The sequence below is a fragment of the Aphis gossypii genome, chromosome 1 (genome assembly GCF_020184175.1).
Source record: "Aphis gossypii isolate Hap1 chromosome 1, ASM2018417v2, whole genome shotgun sequence".
In the NCBI taxonomy this organism is placed as follows: Eukaryota; Metazoa; Arthropoda; class Insecta; order Hemiptera; family Aphididae; genus Aphis; species Aphis gossypii.
Genome location: NC_065530.1, coordinates 81845051 through 81862294, shown reverse-complemented (window position 1 = coordinate 81862294; position 17244 = coordinate 81845051). Strand labels below are relative to the sequence as shown.

General features: G+C 29.9%; 2 protein-coding genes across 2 annotated transcripts; both read left to right on the top strand.

The window, feature by feature from the left end:
- The first annotated feature begins 297 nt into the window (after positions 1 to 297).
- On the top strand, positions 298 to 6083 carry LOC126550453 (nuclear RNA export factor 1-like). The gene is made up of 14 exons (XM_050202058.1): positions 298 to 524; positions 1751 to 1982; positions 2059 to 2155; positions 2220 to 2300; positions 2432 to 2536; positions 2603 to 2759; positions 2838 to 3037; positions 3100 to 3206; positions 3269 to 3305; positions 4038 to 4288; positions 4367 to 4550; positions 4609 to 4785; positions 5064 to 5593; positions 5812 to 6083. The coding sequence occupies exons 1-14, from the start codon at positions 467 to 469 to the stop codon at positions 5903 to 5905; spliced, it is 2310 nt and encodes a 769-aa protein (XP_050058015.1). The 5' UTR covers positions 298 to 466; the 3' UTR covers positions 5906 to 6083.
- A 2298-nt stretch (positions 6084 to 8381) lies between these two features.
- Positions 8382 to 13966, top strand: LOC114128820 (nuclear RNA export factor 1-like). The gene is made up of 14 exons (XM_050202050.1): positions 8382 to 8584; positions 9931 to 10162; positions 10239 to 10335; positions 10397 to 10477; positions 10545 to 10649; positions 10716 to 10872; positions 10951 to 11150; positions 11213 to 11319; positions 11388 to 11424; positions 12171 to 12421; positions 12512 to 12695; positions 12776 to 12952; positions 13019 to 13554; positions 13772 to 13966. The coding sequence occupies exons 1-14, from the start codon at positions 8527 to 8529 to the stop codon at positions 13863 to 13865; spliced, it is 2316 nt and encodes a 771-aa protein (XP_050058007.1). The 5' UTR covers positions 8382 to 8526; the 3' UTR covers positions 13866 to 13966.
- The last annotated feature ends 3278 nt before the right edge of the window (positions 13967 to 17244 follow it).

The following is a 17244-nucleotide window of genomic DNA, read 5'->3' as shown; positions in this document are numbered from 1 at the left end:
AGTAGTTCGGAATAAGGATAGCAAGTGGTAGGTAGTATAAGTTTTTATCTTCAAATATAGGTAGCACGAATTAAGATATCTTAATTCGTGATAGGTAGTTATAATATATTTTGTATAAGTAGTAGGTAAGTATCAAATGACAAATTTTTCATTAATACGAAATTTATGACGACTAAATGGTGTTTACAATTTAAAAAACTGGCAACACTGTTAGTTGAGAGTTGTCTTATCACATCCTGAACCGGATGTAATCTTGTTTTCTGTTAATATTTCATGTTCATTCTATAAATAGTATAAAAAGTAAAAGTAAATAGTAATACACTCAACAGTCAATACTCATTTAATTTTGGCGGTTGTTAGTACTTAGTTGTTACTTGTCGTCTTGTCGATCATATTGATCGTACACACTACATAGCCATACACTATACAGGTCTAAACTATTACTATAGATGACTTACTAAACACGATGACTAGTAGATCGCGAGAACGTAATGCCATTAACAGATTTCACAACATCAATTCTCGTGAGTATATCCTATAAATATTGACGGTTATAATATTAAGGGCCTTAATTAGATGGTTTGATGTTGGAGTGCAGAATACTACGATCTAATAAGAATTTGGCCAACTTAAATTTTTTCTATCAACGTAGGTACCTACTTACTGTTTTCATTTGATTTATATATTTGGCACTTATCATATGTATGTATTTAATAATACGGTTTTTATAAATTTTATTCTAGCAGGGCTCTAGTCTGAGCAATCTCTAAATAAATACTGTGTATACACACAGTGTATATCTGTGTAACACTCATGGTTAGGTTTTATTTTTTGCTGAAAAATCATTATACCTATTCATATTTCATTGATTGTTCTACCTACATTTAAAATATCACAATTATTTGTATTATGCATATCCTTTCAATCTTTTGATTGAATCTCCGTGTTTATAATAGACTAGAATAAAAACATTAGTCTAGAGTGTTACTAAAGTTAATACAATACATGTGGTTGTTCCTTAATCAAGTGTCAAATAGTCATTTTGTATTTTTCATTATTTTTATGTTGGTAAAATATATTAATTTTGTGTAATAATCTCTTGTTTTAATGATTTGATGAAATAAAAAAGTATACCAGTTGGTAATACCCACCATAGTGTAAAATTATCATTTATCAGATTATTTTATTTTATATATGTAGGTAGTATTTAAGAAAAATAATCCTTAAAATATAGAAATAGTTCAGGTATTTAATATAACTATTAACTTTAGTTTAACTAAGTATAAATTATATTAATATGTTTTTATGGTAGTGAATAGTGCAAAATAACATGCAATACTATAGTAGGTACTATTCAAAGGTACCTACCTAATTTTTGTACTAATTATAGATTTTAGAATACTAAATTGGTGCATATTTATATGGTAGAACTTTAAAAACATAATATAGGAGTATCCATTCCTCAATATTTTGTATTTCAAACTATAAACAAGGTATATTTTTTCGTGGAAACATTGAAATGGTTCTTTAACAAAAATACAATTTATTTGGAGAACAATTTTACTTCAATGTTTAATGCGAAATAGTTGATTTGAGACTGAATAAACTAAAAACATTCTCATTCATAAAAAAATAAAAGCAAATAAGGTAAAGTTCAAATTCAAATCAATTGTATGCTGTTCCTCACAAAATTAATTCATCTGATTCGATTTTTGTCTTTCACCAATAACATAAGATTTATTAATTGTAGGTAGTGAACGTTATAATGAATATGATGATCGAAATACAAGACCTTGCACTAGAGGATTTGATAGATACTCAGATCGTCATGGTTATAAAAAAAAGGTGACATTCAAAGCAAACAACAATGGAGGAAATCAATATCGTAAAAGTTGGGATTGTAAAACTGACCTGGTTCGTGATCAATTGGATGGTGAATTTTCTTTTCGAAATGGACCATCAAGAAATAATGCTCGCCGAAGGTGAATATTCTAAAATTTTAGTCTTTACCACTTCTAAAATCAATTAATATATCCATGAATGTGAATTATTCAATAGGTCTTTTCCTGAAAGAAATCTTGAACGAAGTGGTCATTGTAACTTCAGAAATTTACGGTCTTTAAAAGAAAGTAGTACTGGATGGTACTCAGTATTTGTAAGTTCCAATTTTTAATTTATCAATTGTACATATTTAAATTATCATTAAACTTATTTTTAAGGTGCCAAATGTTGAAGATAGTGACGAAGTTTTACAAATAATACAAACGTATATCAAACCAGTTATACTATATCCATATAATGTATGCTATTTCTATACTAGTAGAATATATTTATTTATTTATTTTTGTTTATTGTTATTAAAATGTTTCAGCAAGCTAAGTGCTATTAAAAGTACAAGAATATATTAAAATTATCAATATTTATTTTACAGAAACAATATTTCGATAATGCATTAAGATTTCTTGTTGATGATTATAAGGTTGCTAACGCATTGCACAACACTAGCTATAAGATAAAACAAAGAAATGATCGAAAAGTAAGTTGAAATGATTCAGTTGTAGAGTTTTAAAAATGTTTTTTTAACAAAAAATTTTGTATTTAGTTAATTATAAAGGTGTTACCATATTTGCCTCCACGTGGTCCTATATCATTCACACCAGTATCCAATGAAGTAAGAGAGAAAATGATAGAAGCAATGGCGACCCGCTACAATCCTAGTACCAAGAGTTTGGATTTGTCACGTTTTTATACTTGTCCATGTATGTAAAACATTATTTTATATTAATTTAATAATAGTCACAAAAGGAATAAAGAAAACATATACATTTTTGTTATAGTATTTACCGACAACCAACTGTTTGTACCATTAAATCGACCAGCAGTTCTTTTAGCAGCACTGAATATAGTTGCTCAACACACCAAACATGATTTGTATGGCTTAAGTCTTGAAAATAATCACATTTATTTAGGGGAAGGTCTTGTATGGATACGTAGATTGTTTCCTGAACTGAAAGTGTTGGATTTGGCTGGGAATAAAGTAATGTGTTCTATATTTTTCACTTTTATTGATAAAATATACTAAAATAATTTTTATTTCAGTTTTCTGATTTAAAAGAGTTAAAGTGTCTTTCTGGTTATAATATTGAAGTGCTGAACTTGCAAGGAAATCCTCTGTGTGATACAGTAGACAAAGAGCGGTACAAATGGTATGTATGCTTTTGAATGTTTTAACACCACTTAACATGTATTTATAGTATATGTGTTTTAGGAACTTACAACAATTTTTTCCTATGCTGATTAAGTTGGTAAGTATTAACTATTTAATCTTATTTCATTTGTATGTTAAATGTTGGCGAGGAACCACAAGATTGATATTTTTATTATAAATTTAATATATAATTTTGTCATAAATGTGTTGTCTTGTCTTACATACATACAATGATACAACCAGAGACGTATTTAGGAATTTTGCTCTCCAGATTATCTGAGTGCCATTACTTTGTTTTATCACTGAATTTACCTAGGTACTGTTTTGTGTCAAAATGCTCTCCAAAAATAACCGCCGTGGCTCAAGCACCCCGGCCCCCCTAAATACGTCACTGGATACAGCATACTAAATTTTCATTTAGGAGAACCAAGTTTATGTTATTTGACTTTAAAAATAAAAACAAAATAATGTTATAAATTTTAACAATGTTTAAATTATTTTGAGACCATATTTTGACAAATTGATATATCATTCCCTCAAAAATATTCTCTATCTTTTTTATAATATGTGTTTTTATTTTAAAATTACTTAAAAACATAGAAAAAATGATTCTGCGTAAATGCGTTTTGTCTATGTTGCTTGTGGGCCAGAGAGAGAAAACAAATAGTGCGCTGACATCTTAAGTTTTTTGATTTCCTAACCAGCAAAAGTGATTGTAGTATTTCACAAGATAAAAAAATATTTTATGATAAAATTTTTTAACTTTTTTACATTTATTAAGTTACATTGATATTTAGGATGTAGGACAATGCTATTTAATTGTTTTCAGGATAATTCAGAACTGCCATCTCGATACAGTACAATTGGAACCAAATTTAAAATGCCAATTCACTTGGGTAATTGTTACCCAATACCAGAAGGCCATAACCCTGAACTACCAAATCCTGTGATGAGTTTAGTTGAATCTTTTCTCACTCAATACTATGAACGTTTCGATAATCAAGTGTCCAGACAAATGGTTTCAGAAGCTTACCATGAAAATGCCACATTTACATTATCCAGCATTTTACTATTTAAAAAGTTGGTATATTATTTGTTAAGAATATTTAATAAACAAAATTCTATTAAATAGTTAAATAATTTTAATTTTAATTTTAGTGTCAAAGGTAATTTATCACAGTATTTGCCTGAAAGTAGAAATTTTTTAAGAACTGACAGACACAAACATGAAAAACGTCGTTATTTACATAAAGGCAAAGAAAACATAATTAACTTTCTTGATAAATTACCTAAATCCAAGCATGATCTTGACTCATTTATAGTTGATATTCCATTGGCAAATGTGAGTATCTTGTTTTTTTAATGCTCCTTTATAATTATTTAAGTGTTTTTTTTTCTAGGCTGCAATGGTTCAGATTGTACTGAATGGTGTATTTGCTGAAGACTTTGAAGAAACCAACTATAGGCATGTATTCCGATCATTCTCTAGAACATTCTGTATAGTGCCAGTTGAAAGTGGTTGGAGAATAATTAGTGATATGTTGTTTATAACAACAGTCAACGATGAGTTATTATTAGTAATTGATTTTTTGTTTGATTCCTATTTTAAGTTAATCAGGTGATTGTTTTGTCATGAACCACCCATTATTACTAAATTTATTAATCTTTATTAAAATAATTTTCTTGCATAATTTAAGTCAAAATAACAATTTTTATTAGTATATATATATATTTATAAACATTTTTGAAGAATATTCTTAAAAGTATTTCATAAAACAATAAATTTTGAAATAATGTGTAGTTTGTGATAAAATTATCAACCTACATGCTATAATTTAAATACTTTACATTTCAGGAGTCTTCAAAACGATTCCATATTTTCAAACCAAAACCAATATCATCCAAAAGAATTAATTCTAATGGCAATAGTATCCAAAATTTAACAATGTTTATGGAGGATACTGATGAAATGGCTGGCATGAAATTATCATCATCTTATCAACACCCATCTACATCCAGCTACTCACCAATATCTTTTCAGCAACCCACATTTTCATCATATCAGCCTTCATCAATGACTGCTCCTATGAATCCACAGCAGTCATCACCCTATCAAGGGGGCATGTCAACATCTACTCCACAGATCCAACAAATGGCACCTGTTGCTACTGTAAATTTCCAACCAGACTCACAACAGCAGCCAACTGCCTCATTTAATATGTTTAACACAATATCACCTTCAACTCCTGCCTCCTTCCCTGTAAATCAATTATCTAATGAAAGACCTGTAAATTTGACCAGTGATGTTAATGCAAATCCTGATAAGATGACTATGGTTAAGAGTTTTTCAAATGAGTCTGGAATGAATAATGAATGGGCTAAAAAGTAAGTTATTACCTGTATTTATAATTTTTAATTGCAATATTAAATGTTGATATATTGTTATTTGTTAGTTGTGGTTTGGGAAATTTCTTCATATGATATTTTACAATTTGATAACAATATAATATAAAATTTACCTTGAAAATTCTTTTTAAAATTGTTAGACCTATAAGTAAGATTCTTGTGTTTTTATTTGTTGTTTATTAAATTATTTTTTACAGGTGTTTAGAAGATAATGGATGGGATTATGCTAGAGCTGCCACATGTTTTTTAGAACTAAAAGCCAAAATTCCACCTGCAGCTTTCATTCATTAATGAATATAGTTATATTTAAATGAGTCTTTCACTAAGAAATTAGTGCATTAGTTTTTACAATATGATGTTTTTTTTTTTTTTTATTGTTTTGATATATTTAAATTAATTATGGATAGAAAATTATTACTCATTGAATTTCTTTAAATTAAAAATATATATATATATATAATTACTGTAATTGAATGGTGATTGTTTGATTTACTGGGGACCTTATGCTCATTTTCAACATAATTTTAAAAACATGTATTTATGTATGCATTACATTAATTGTGTTGGCAAATAGATAAAATGTTTAGTGTTTTATTTATTTGGATTCGAGTGTTTTAAAACTTTTTAACCTTATTAAGACAACTGCATAAATCAAATACAGCTGCAAATAAGGTATGACGCACGCGCACCATATTATCTAGGTATATTAATTTATATAATTTTAGTTATCGATATCTTATTAACACGGTGTACTTGAATTCATATTCTCGAATCAAGAGTGCGATTTCCAATAACAAGTGTATTCAACAGTGAGGTATAGCCTAGGGCAGGGGTCTCCAACCTACGGCTCGCGGGTCGGATCCGGCCCTCCAAGCTTTTTCCACCGGGCCGCCAAGCTAATTAATGTTTTGAAATATAAAACAAATTTTGAATTATAAAATAAGAAATTATAGAAATTAACATACATTTTTTAAATAAATCTTATCTATTCTAATTTATTACTCAATTTCATAACCTATCTATTCCTAGATAGACAACAATTTTTTTTTTTTAGACAACACATTTCTAAAAAATTTTGGCCCGCGATGCCAAAGCGTATACCAAATTTGGCCCACCGTAAAAAAAGGTTGGAGACCCCTGACCTAGGGGATTGTTTCCCGATTACACCTAATGAACACATCAGATACTGTTTTCGATCCTTGGGCGATTTACTGCAATTTTTTATTTTAGCCGCACCACCCATTTCTTTTTTTATTAAGACATATTTTTTTCCATGTTAAAATATTAACGTGAACGCAAGTTACGAAAAATTAAATTTTATTTTTCATACTAGGTATAAGGATTCGACTGAAGTACATAATACAGAATAGTGAACGAGTTTACCATACACGACTCGCAAGTTAAATGCCGCATTCTCACGACTGGTGTAGGTACCGACTTGCCAAATACGCCAATAATTGTACATTTGTACAAGTAGCCAAGTACTCTGTTCCCACAGCTGGCTGTTATAGCAAAATATTGGTGGTGGGAGCCACATTTTAATATAAATAATATGACAAAGTTAGCAAGCTACTGTTTTTCCTGATCTACATGAACCGAGTCGTGGGATCACTAATACAAGTATATTGATTATTGGCCGTTCCTTTGACTTGTGTCACATTTACCTACAACCCTCGGGAACGGCATCAGTGACAAATAATATTGTAGTGTACAAGTATGCCGATCCGACGGCGTGGCCACCAGCACCAAATATTAGTCAAGTACACCAGTCGTGGGAATGCGGCTTTAACCGATGACCGAGATCAATGATAAAATATTAGAGTGTCAATTGGTTTTTGTTTTTAGAATTTGTAATAATTTTAGATTTTAGAAATAAAACTATTCGAGGTTGATATTGTTGTGCATGCAGCATTGCAACATTGCTTGTTTAAATCGGGTACTATTGTAATTTTTCTGTATTCATCTTATTATTGTATATTTTTAAATTGCCGCTGAATGGCGTTAATTAAATAAATAAATATTAATTATTACCTATGTTCCCTTTCTTTCGCAAAACACTCAATACCCAAACATAACTATATACGTACATGCACCATGCACGCTCCAGCGTGGTTCTGATTTCCGAGTATAAATAATTTATTACAATACGATTATCAATATTATTAATTAAAAAATATGTATCATTGTGTCAATATTTTGAAATTTCTCAGTACACAGTATGTTGATAATTTCTAAATATATAAAAATAGGCTTGTGCGTTAAAATAATATATAATGATGGTTAGATTGCAACAATCTGGCACCGTGTGTACTTCAGATTTATTTTCAACCTGTCGTAAATTTTCCTAGCTTTCCTTACACGTAGGCCAAGTGCTTCGCCACTTTCCGGGACGCATTTTGACACAGTACCTTACGTTGTTTCACAACCGGGCTTGTCTGATTGGTATAATTTGAATTTTAATAGATAGGTATTAGTGTATTACACTGTCAAAAAAGTTAAAAATCGTACGAGGATAAACGATTCACTGCGATTTCATTTACCCTGAAAATCATTGACATTGCGCTATCTTGTGGATGGCTGACAATATAAACGTTTTACTCCGGGTATACGTTGAAATGCAACCGAGTATACGAGGTTTCTTATCACTATATAGTCTGAAAAATGGCCGCCTTACAGATATATCTTATCTATCTCAGTGGGGTTACCATATTTTATTATCTATGGTGGTTACCAACTTACTGGCGACTTCCTATTTGTTATTCGTATCGTATTTGATAGTGGCATAGTGCGATTTCTGTTTACAATTTAGCGTACATTCAGTTTCTACGCTTTTTCTTATTCTTTCACTTTCTGGATTCAACATTAATTGTCGTCGTACTAGGCCTTAAAGTTTAGACGATTTACTAAACGCTATGGCTGGTAGATCACGAGGACGTAACAACAATGGCAGGTTTCACAACATCAATTCACGTGAGTATATTGTACAAACCGACGTTTATTTTTTAGGACCTAGGTGGGGGTGAAGTGCACAAAAAACTACGACCTAATAAGAATTTGGCTAAATTAATATTTACCTCCCAGGTACTTACTGCTTTCATTCATACACGATATTGTAATATACCTTTTGGCACTTCTTTGATACCTTTATAATATAATGATGTATTTAATATTACTTTCTACCGTATCTTTCAATTTTAAAATCCTCAAGCTCCAGCAATTTCTAAATAAATTCTACATATATACACGCTTGGTCAGATTTTCTTTGAAGTATATTCGTTGGTAGATTCTATATTTTAAGTATTACAATTATTTGTATTGTGCTTATCCTATCAATTTTTTTGTTTGCATCTTCATGTTTCTCGTCAACTCAAATAAAACGTCGGTCTGGATTTTTACTTGAGTTGATAGTAACTTATTAGACTATATTAAACTATACAGGTCTCTACAGGTACTTTTTGTTTCACGTGGCCGTTAATTTATCAAATTATTTTAGTCATTTGGTATTTTTTATTATTTTAAAATATTGGTAAAAATATTATCATTTTATGTTATAATAACCTGTTTGAACAATTATAGATTATTTATAATTTTAATCATTTGAAAAACTATTAGATGAAAAAAAAGTATCATAGTTGGTAGTACCACTAGTACCTATCAGTACAATTTCTTGGTATTTAACAGATTGTTATAGTTATCTACTGTTTAAGAAAAATAATCCTTAAAAAATAGAAATAGTTTAGGTATTTATAATTTAACCAAGTGTAAATTATGTTGTTATGTTTGATGATAATGAATAGTACAAAATAAGACACAATAATATAATTATTATTTTGACGTAAATTTAGTATATTTTACAGTAACACTGTCAGTAATATAGTAAGGTACTATAATATGAAGGTAATTTTTACACAAATCCATGGGTATTAAATTGGTACTCAATTGGTGCATATTTTTATACTAAAACTTAAAAACCACAAAATAGAAATACCTATTTCTTAATATTTTGTATTTCAAACTATAATCTAATGAATATTGTTTTGTGAAACATTGAAATTGTTGTTTAATAAAAAATACACTGCACTTGTCGGAGAAAAAATTTAGTACAATGTTTAATGTGAAATTGCAGTTATAATTTAAAAAATTTAATTTATCAATGAACAAACTAAAAACATTCTTATTCATAAAAAATAAAAACTAATAAAGTAAAATTCAAATTCAGTTAAAAATTCAAACCAATCGTATGTAGTTCCAACCAAAATTAGTTCATCTGATTTCCTTTAATCTATTACTGATAATATTATATTTTTAAATTGTAGGCAGTGAACGGAATAATGAACACGATGATCGAACTTCAAGACCTAGCAATAGAGGAGGTGGTGGATACTCAGATCGCCATGGTTATAACAAAAAAGTGACATTCAAAGCAAACAACCGCGGAGGCAATCAATTTCGTAAAAGTTGGGATAACAAAACTGATCTGGTTCGTGATCAATTAGATAGTGAATTTTCTAATCGGAATGGGCCATCTAGACATAATACTGGTCGACGGTAAATAATTTATATATTTTAGTTAAAAATATACTATATTGTAGATATATAATGTGAATGTGAATTTATTCAATAGGTCTTTTCCTGAAAGAAATAACCGTGGTGGTCACGGTAACAACAGAAACATGTCATGGACTTTAAAAGAAAGTAGTACAGGATGGTATTCAGTATTTGTAAGTTTTTTTTTCATATATCAATCTGATTTATTTTAATTATTATACTCTTATTTTTAAGGTGCCAAATGTTGAAGATAGCGATGAAGTTTTAAAAATAATACAAACTTATATCACACCTGTTGTATTTTATCCATATAATGTATGTTATTTCTATGTTATTTGTATATTTATTGAATAAATTAAAATAATCAATGTTTATTTTACAGAAACAATACTTTGATAATGCATTAAGATTTCTTGTTGATGATTATAAGGTTGCTAAAGCATTACATAACACTAGCTATAAGATAACACAAAGAGATGATCGAAAAGTAAGTTGATATGATTCTGTTGTAGAGCTTTAAAAATGTTTTTTTAACAAAAAATTTTGTATTTAGTTAATTATAAAGGTGTTATTATATTTGCCTCCACGTGGTCCTATATCATTCACACCAGTATCCAATGAAGTAAGAGAGAAAATGATAGAAGCAATGGCGACCCGCTACAATCCTAGTACCAAGAGTTTAGATTTGTCACGTTTTTATGCTTGTCCATGTATGTAAAACATTATTTTATATTAATTTAATAATAGTCACAAAAGGAATAAAGAAAACATTTACATTTTTGTTATAGTATTTACCGACAACCAACTGTTTGTACCATTAAATCGACCAGCAGTTCTTTTAGCAGCACTGAATATAGTTGCTCAACACACCAAACATGATTTGTATGGCTTAAGTCTTGAAAATAATCACATTTATTTAGGGGAAGGTCTTGTATGGATACGTAGATTGTTTCCTGAACTGAAAGTGTTGGATTTGGCTGGAAATAAAGTAATGTGTTCTATATTTTTCACTTTTATTGATAAAGTATACTAAAATAATTTTTATTTCAGTTTTCTGATTTAAAAGAACTAAGGTGTCTTTCTGGTTATAATATTGAAGTGCTGAACTTGTCAAGAAATCCTGTGTGTGATACAGAAGACAAAGAGCGTTACAAAGTGTATGTATGCTTTTTAATATTTTGGTTTTAATACCACTTAACATTTATTAATATTTTACATGTTTTAGGGATGTACAACAACTTTTTCCTTGTCTAATTAAGTTGGTAAGTTTCATTTATTTAATCTTTTTCCATTTGTACGCTATAATGTTACCGAGGAACCACAAGACTGATGTTTTTATAGTACTAGCTTAATAGTATTATGATTATTTTTGGTGTTTTGTAAGGTAAGGTGTCTAAAGTAAGTACATCTTACCTGGTTTGAATTTAAAATTAAAAGAGATTCGGAATGATAAATATAAGTTTAAATTCAATTGTGTTACAAAAGAAGTTAAAAAATATTGCACATAACACAAATTTAAAAAAACTTAAAGTGATGGTAATTATTTGATTGTTGTTTGATTAAACGTAAACCGTATACTTATTTTCAATATATTTATAATAGCATGTTTTTTAACTATGTGTAATAGTAGTTGTATTGAAAAATAAGGGAAATGTTCAATGCTTTATTTATGCATTTAATTATACAAATTAATTTGAGCACTTAATGTCTGTTTAACGAAAGGTTTAGCTTAAAAAAAAATAATATTACTGAATAGCATTTAATATATATATATATATATATATTTGCCCTTAAGAAAATATAATCCAAAGTAATTTATGCTTCATATTTGGAGTAAAAGAAATATTTTGAATCATATTTACTTATTAGCAACAGTAAATTATGTATTTAATAGTAAAAGAAAAAAAAAATTGATAAACTATCTTCAAAAAAAGTTTAAATTCTCTTTGTATTTATTAAGTTGAGTTGATGTTTAGGATGTAGGGCAATGCTATGTAATTGTTTTCAGGATAACACAGAACTACCAACTCGGTACAGTGCGATTGGATCAAAGTTTAAAATACCAATTAACTTGGGTAATTGTTACCCAATACCAGAAGGCCATAACCCTGAACTACCAAATCCTGTGATGAGTTTAGTTGAATCTTTTCTCACTCAATACTATGAACGTTTCGATAATCAAGTGTCCAGGCAAATGGTTTCAGAAGCTTACCATGAAAATGCCACATTTACATTATCCAGCAATTTTCTATTGAAAAAGTTGGTATATTATTTATTAAACATTTAATATTTATTTATAAACAAAATTCTATTAAATAGTTAAATAATTTTAATTGTGTTTAATTTTAGTGTCAAAGGTAGTTTATCACAATATTTGCCTGAAAGTAGAAATTTTTTAAAAAATGACAGAAACAAACAAGGAAGAGGACGTTATTTACACAAAGGCAAAGAAAATATAATTAACTTTCTCGACAAGTTACCTAAATCCAAGCATGATCTTGGCTCATTTATAGTTGATGTTCCATTGGCAAATGTGGGTATCTTGTTATTTTAATTATTTTTAATAGTAATATTAATAAGTATTATAATATTTTTATAATTATTTTTTTCTAGGCTGCAATGATTCAGATTGTACTGAATGGTGTATTTGCTGAAGACTTTAAAGAAACCAACCATAGGCATGTATACCGTTCATTCTGTAGAACATTCTGTATAGTACCTGTTGGAAGTGGTTGGAGTATAATTAGCGATATGTTTTTTGTAACAATAGTCACCGATGAGTTATTATTAGTAAGTGAATTTGTATTTATATGAATTTGTAAGTATTTGCTATAATACAAACATTTTACATTTCAGGAGTCTTCAAAACGGTTCCATGTTTTTAAACCAAAACCAATTTCATCAAAAAGAAATAATTCTAATGGTAACAACAACCAAAATGTAACCATGTTTATGGAGGATACAGATGAAATGACTGGCATGGAATCATCGTCATCTTCATCCAGCCAGCAGCAACCCACACCCAGCTACCCACCACCATCTTATCAGCAATCCACATTTTCATCATATCAGCCTCCCTCAATGACTGCTCCTATGAATCCACAGCAGCCATCACCCTATCAAGGGGGTATGTCGACATCTACTCCACAGATCCAACAAATGGCACCTGTTGCTACTGTAAATTTCCAACCAGACTCACAACAGCAGCCAACTGCCTCATTTAATATGTTTAACACAATATCACCTTCAACTCCTGCCTCCTTCCCTGTAAATCAATTATCTAATGAAAGACCTGTAAATTTGACCAGTGATGTTAATGCAAATCCTGATAAGATGACTATGGTTAAGAGTTTTTCAAATGAGTCTGGAATGAATAATGAATGGGCTAAAAAGTAAGTTATTACCTGTATTTACAATTTTTTAATTGCAATATTAAATGTTGATATATTGTTATTTGTTAGTTGTGGTTTGGGAAATTTCTTCATATGATATTTTACAATTTGATAACAATATATTATAAAATTAACCTAGACATTTTTTTTTTAAATTGTTTATGCTTGTAAGTAAGATTTTATTTTTATTTTCTAATTGTTAAATTATTTTTAACAGGTGTTTAGAAGAAAATGGATGGGATTATGCTAAAGCTGCTGCATGTTTTTCAGAACTGAAACCTAATATTCCTCCTGCTGCTTTCATACATTAGTAAACATAGTTTGATATAAATAAATCTTTCAATTTTTTCGGTTTATTTTTCCATATTGTAAATAATTTTAATAAAATAAAAAAAAAAATGTATATTTACTATTTTGTGGAACAACCAAAACCATATTTTTTTATCATAACAATATTTTTAGTCTTTTTATTTAAATGTTTTTTTAAGATTCTTGGTCTATAAATACAATAATAATGAAGAAAACTGTGTATGATACGATAAAAAAGCTGACAAAAACACAAAATAGCAAAACTAAAAAACAAATTATTTAAAAAAATGTATTGAAATTTGTTGTTTTGAACTATTTATATATTTTATGCCATGTAGGCGATGAGAAATTAATACATGGATACACATAGCAGTTTAATATTAATTATTTGGAGACATTGTATTCCTTATGGACCAAGAACTTTTAAAAAAAATATAAAAAGTTATTTCAATTTTAAATTGATGGTTTCGATTGTTTAACTGTAAATAGTATTTTAAAGGAAAAAAAACCAAACAATAAAAATGTAAATAATAGTACTTTGTAACTCATACTACCTATCTTATATTTATGTTATTTGGGTAATTCTTTTTAAATGAGTAAATGCTTCTGGAATTTTAATCAAGTTTAAAATTATTGTATAGTAAATGTTTATGACACCAATGTTATTTGTATCCTATGTAATTGGTTGAGATCAATGATGTAACATTTTTTTTTTAATAATATTAAAATATATTAAATATAGGTATAACACTTTAAATACATTTGTCATGTATTTTATTTATTGTTGTTATTCTTACTTGTAATAATCAATTATAATAAAATTATTTTTTTTTTAGAAAATTGTTTTTCTTACAAAATATCTTCATGTATATAAAAAAAAAAAAATATTGATACCTAGTTATAACAACGTTATATAAAACCATTGTCTACCATTGTCGTTTAAATACAATTTAGTATAAGTGATGTATTTTTTTTAAAATAAAAATTATTATAATTTTGTACAATTTTATATTTTACTTGCTTTTTTAAAGTTGTTCTGCTGTATTGTGTATAGTTGGTTTCAAATTTTTGAGTTTAGGTATTGCTGGGTATCTCGTAGATAAAAAATTCAAACAATTTCTAGTTAAGATGCTGCAGCTAATCAATAAACCACAAGGAAAAATCAAATCATTTTTAACGATCAAAAACAACTTTTTAGGAAAATCGATCATGCGTCATAGAGTTACCTTATAATTATTAGATGTATGGGTTTTAATCGTTATTTGTTTTTATTTGACAGAAAAGCTTAACTCGGGTTTCATTGAATTTTCAAATTAATTTTAAGTGACGTAAAAAAATTAATTTTAAAACAGGTATTTGAAAATTTGTTTTTTACGGATACATACACATTATTTGTTTATTAAAACTATTTAAATTAGACTTTAAAATTAAAGTCCAATCTGACTTGCATTAAGTCTCTGTCTTTCAAACGGATTGAAAAACTTTCAAATTATATTTCCACGATTTTCATTTTCGAGGCGTATGTGTTTTTCTACAGTGAGGCAAGTTTTCGCGCTAAAATCGCGTCGACTTCGACACAACAAAATACCTAACTTATAAATGTGTATTTACGTTTGTTTCTAAATATTATTATTATTATTAGAGTCCGAGTGACCGACTTATGTATTTATTGCAACTCGGTCTATCGATTTGATTGTGACACGTGCTCGTGCGATTTCCAATTAAAACGAATATAATATAAGCGTTGTTGGTCCTATTAAGCTCTCTACGTTCGGATTATCGAAAATTTCCCTTTTTTCAAGTCGAGAACAAATCAAACGTTTTGGTTTACTAAACCAACGAGTGACAGCCGACGGGAGTGCGGTTTGGCAATATTGCCGCCGTATCGGCCGAGGGCCATCGGTCTCGGCGTAAAGGTAACGCGGATAATATTGTCCGGGGCGAAATTAAAAACCATCAAAAGGACCGGCGGCGCGGTCTAAATTCGAGAGCGGTTTATACGACAATTTAATGACGATGTGATGCTAATGACGACGGCGGCGATGATAAATTACTGTGCGAAAAATGTACTCGGACGAGGTCGAGACGAGATAAACGTGACCCACCGCGGTTGAAAGGTCGCCGCATGCAGGATTTAATGGTCGCGCGGTAGGTGGGCGGTGACCACACACGAGGGGAAGTTAGGGGAGGGACGGTAGGAAAAAAAAAAAGAGACGTTTAATTATTGTAACGGTCGAACCGTGTGCAGTGTGCGCGCAAAGGCCGACCGGAAAAAAGTTTGCGGCGGGGGATTACCGCGGTCGCGGTCGTCCGGTCCGTTGTTATTGTGTCCCGTCGCGTACGGTCGGGACGATGAACCGGCGGCGAACAAGGCCCGGTGGGCGTGTCTAGAAGTAATTCGGTCCCGGGACGGCGGCTGATCTTAATCCTTTGCCGCGAGTATGTGCGGCGGTGTAATTGCAAAAAGGATATTGTAGGCTTTGTATAGGTGGACGACTGGCGAGTGTGTGCGGTAATATAATAATACGTCGCGAAATTAAAACCGTTACGTCGTATTATGCGTGTAAGTACGCCGGTCGCGTGCCGAACTGTTTTTCCGAGTCTAAACTCTATGATATCATAACATTCCACCGACCCACTCGAAACTTAACGAAGGCGTTTACTGCAATACATTTTTAATCGCCTATAGCGCACAGTAAATATTAAAATATCTACTAAATATTATTATCCGTTGGCTACTATTACCCACCCACAGCAGACCGTTAAAAAAAACTCGTAGGCGGAGATTATCCTTTCGTCCCGCGCCACCGTAGTCACAGGTACCTAATGCCCATACGCCACTCCAGGCATTATACGGGTCGCGGTCGAGTTATGTAGGTGAGCGGGGGGGATTGTCGAACTGCGCTCTTTGAACAAAACCAAAACATTCGAATTGCATTTGGATTAAAAACGGGTAGGCGAACCGTATGATCGGATTGCAATCGATCCGATCCGATTCATATTTAATGTTCTCGAAGTCTATATTATAGAACTTCGTTGTACGTGTTTGACATTATGACACGAGTACGTAACTAGTTCAGAAATAAACGCGAATACATAATATTTAGACCTGCACATTAAAATGACTTCTGCCGCCGCGGGTTTGTTTAATAATAATAAAAATAAATATGTATATTTGGATAATATTATTTTTAAGTTTTAACTGCTTTGTGTTATAGTATACTGTTTACATTTCAAATATTTATTGATTTTGAAACAAGAACTGATTTTTAAAATGTTGCTTTAGTTTATACGTAATTATCATGAAAAAAAATAATAAACTTAAATAGGTATTGAAAATATAAACTATTTCATCGACTATCAGTTCATTGAGGAAATTAC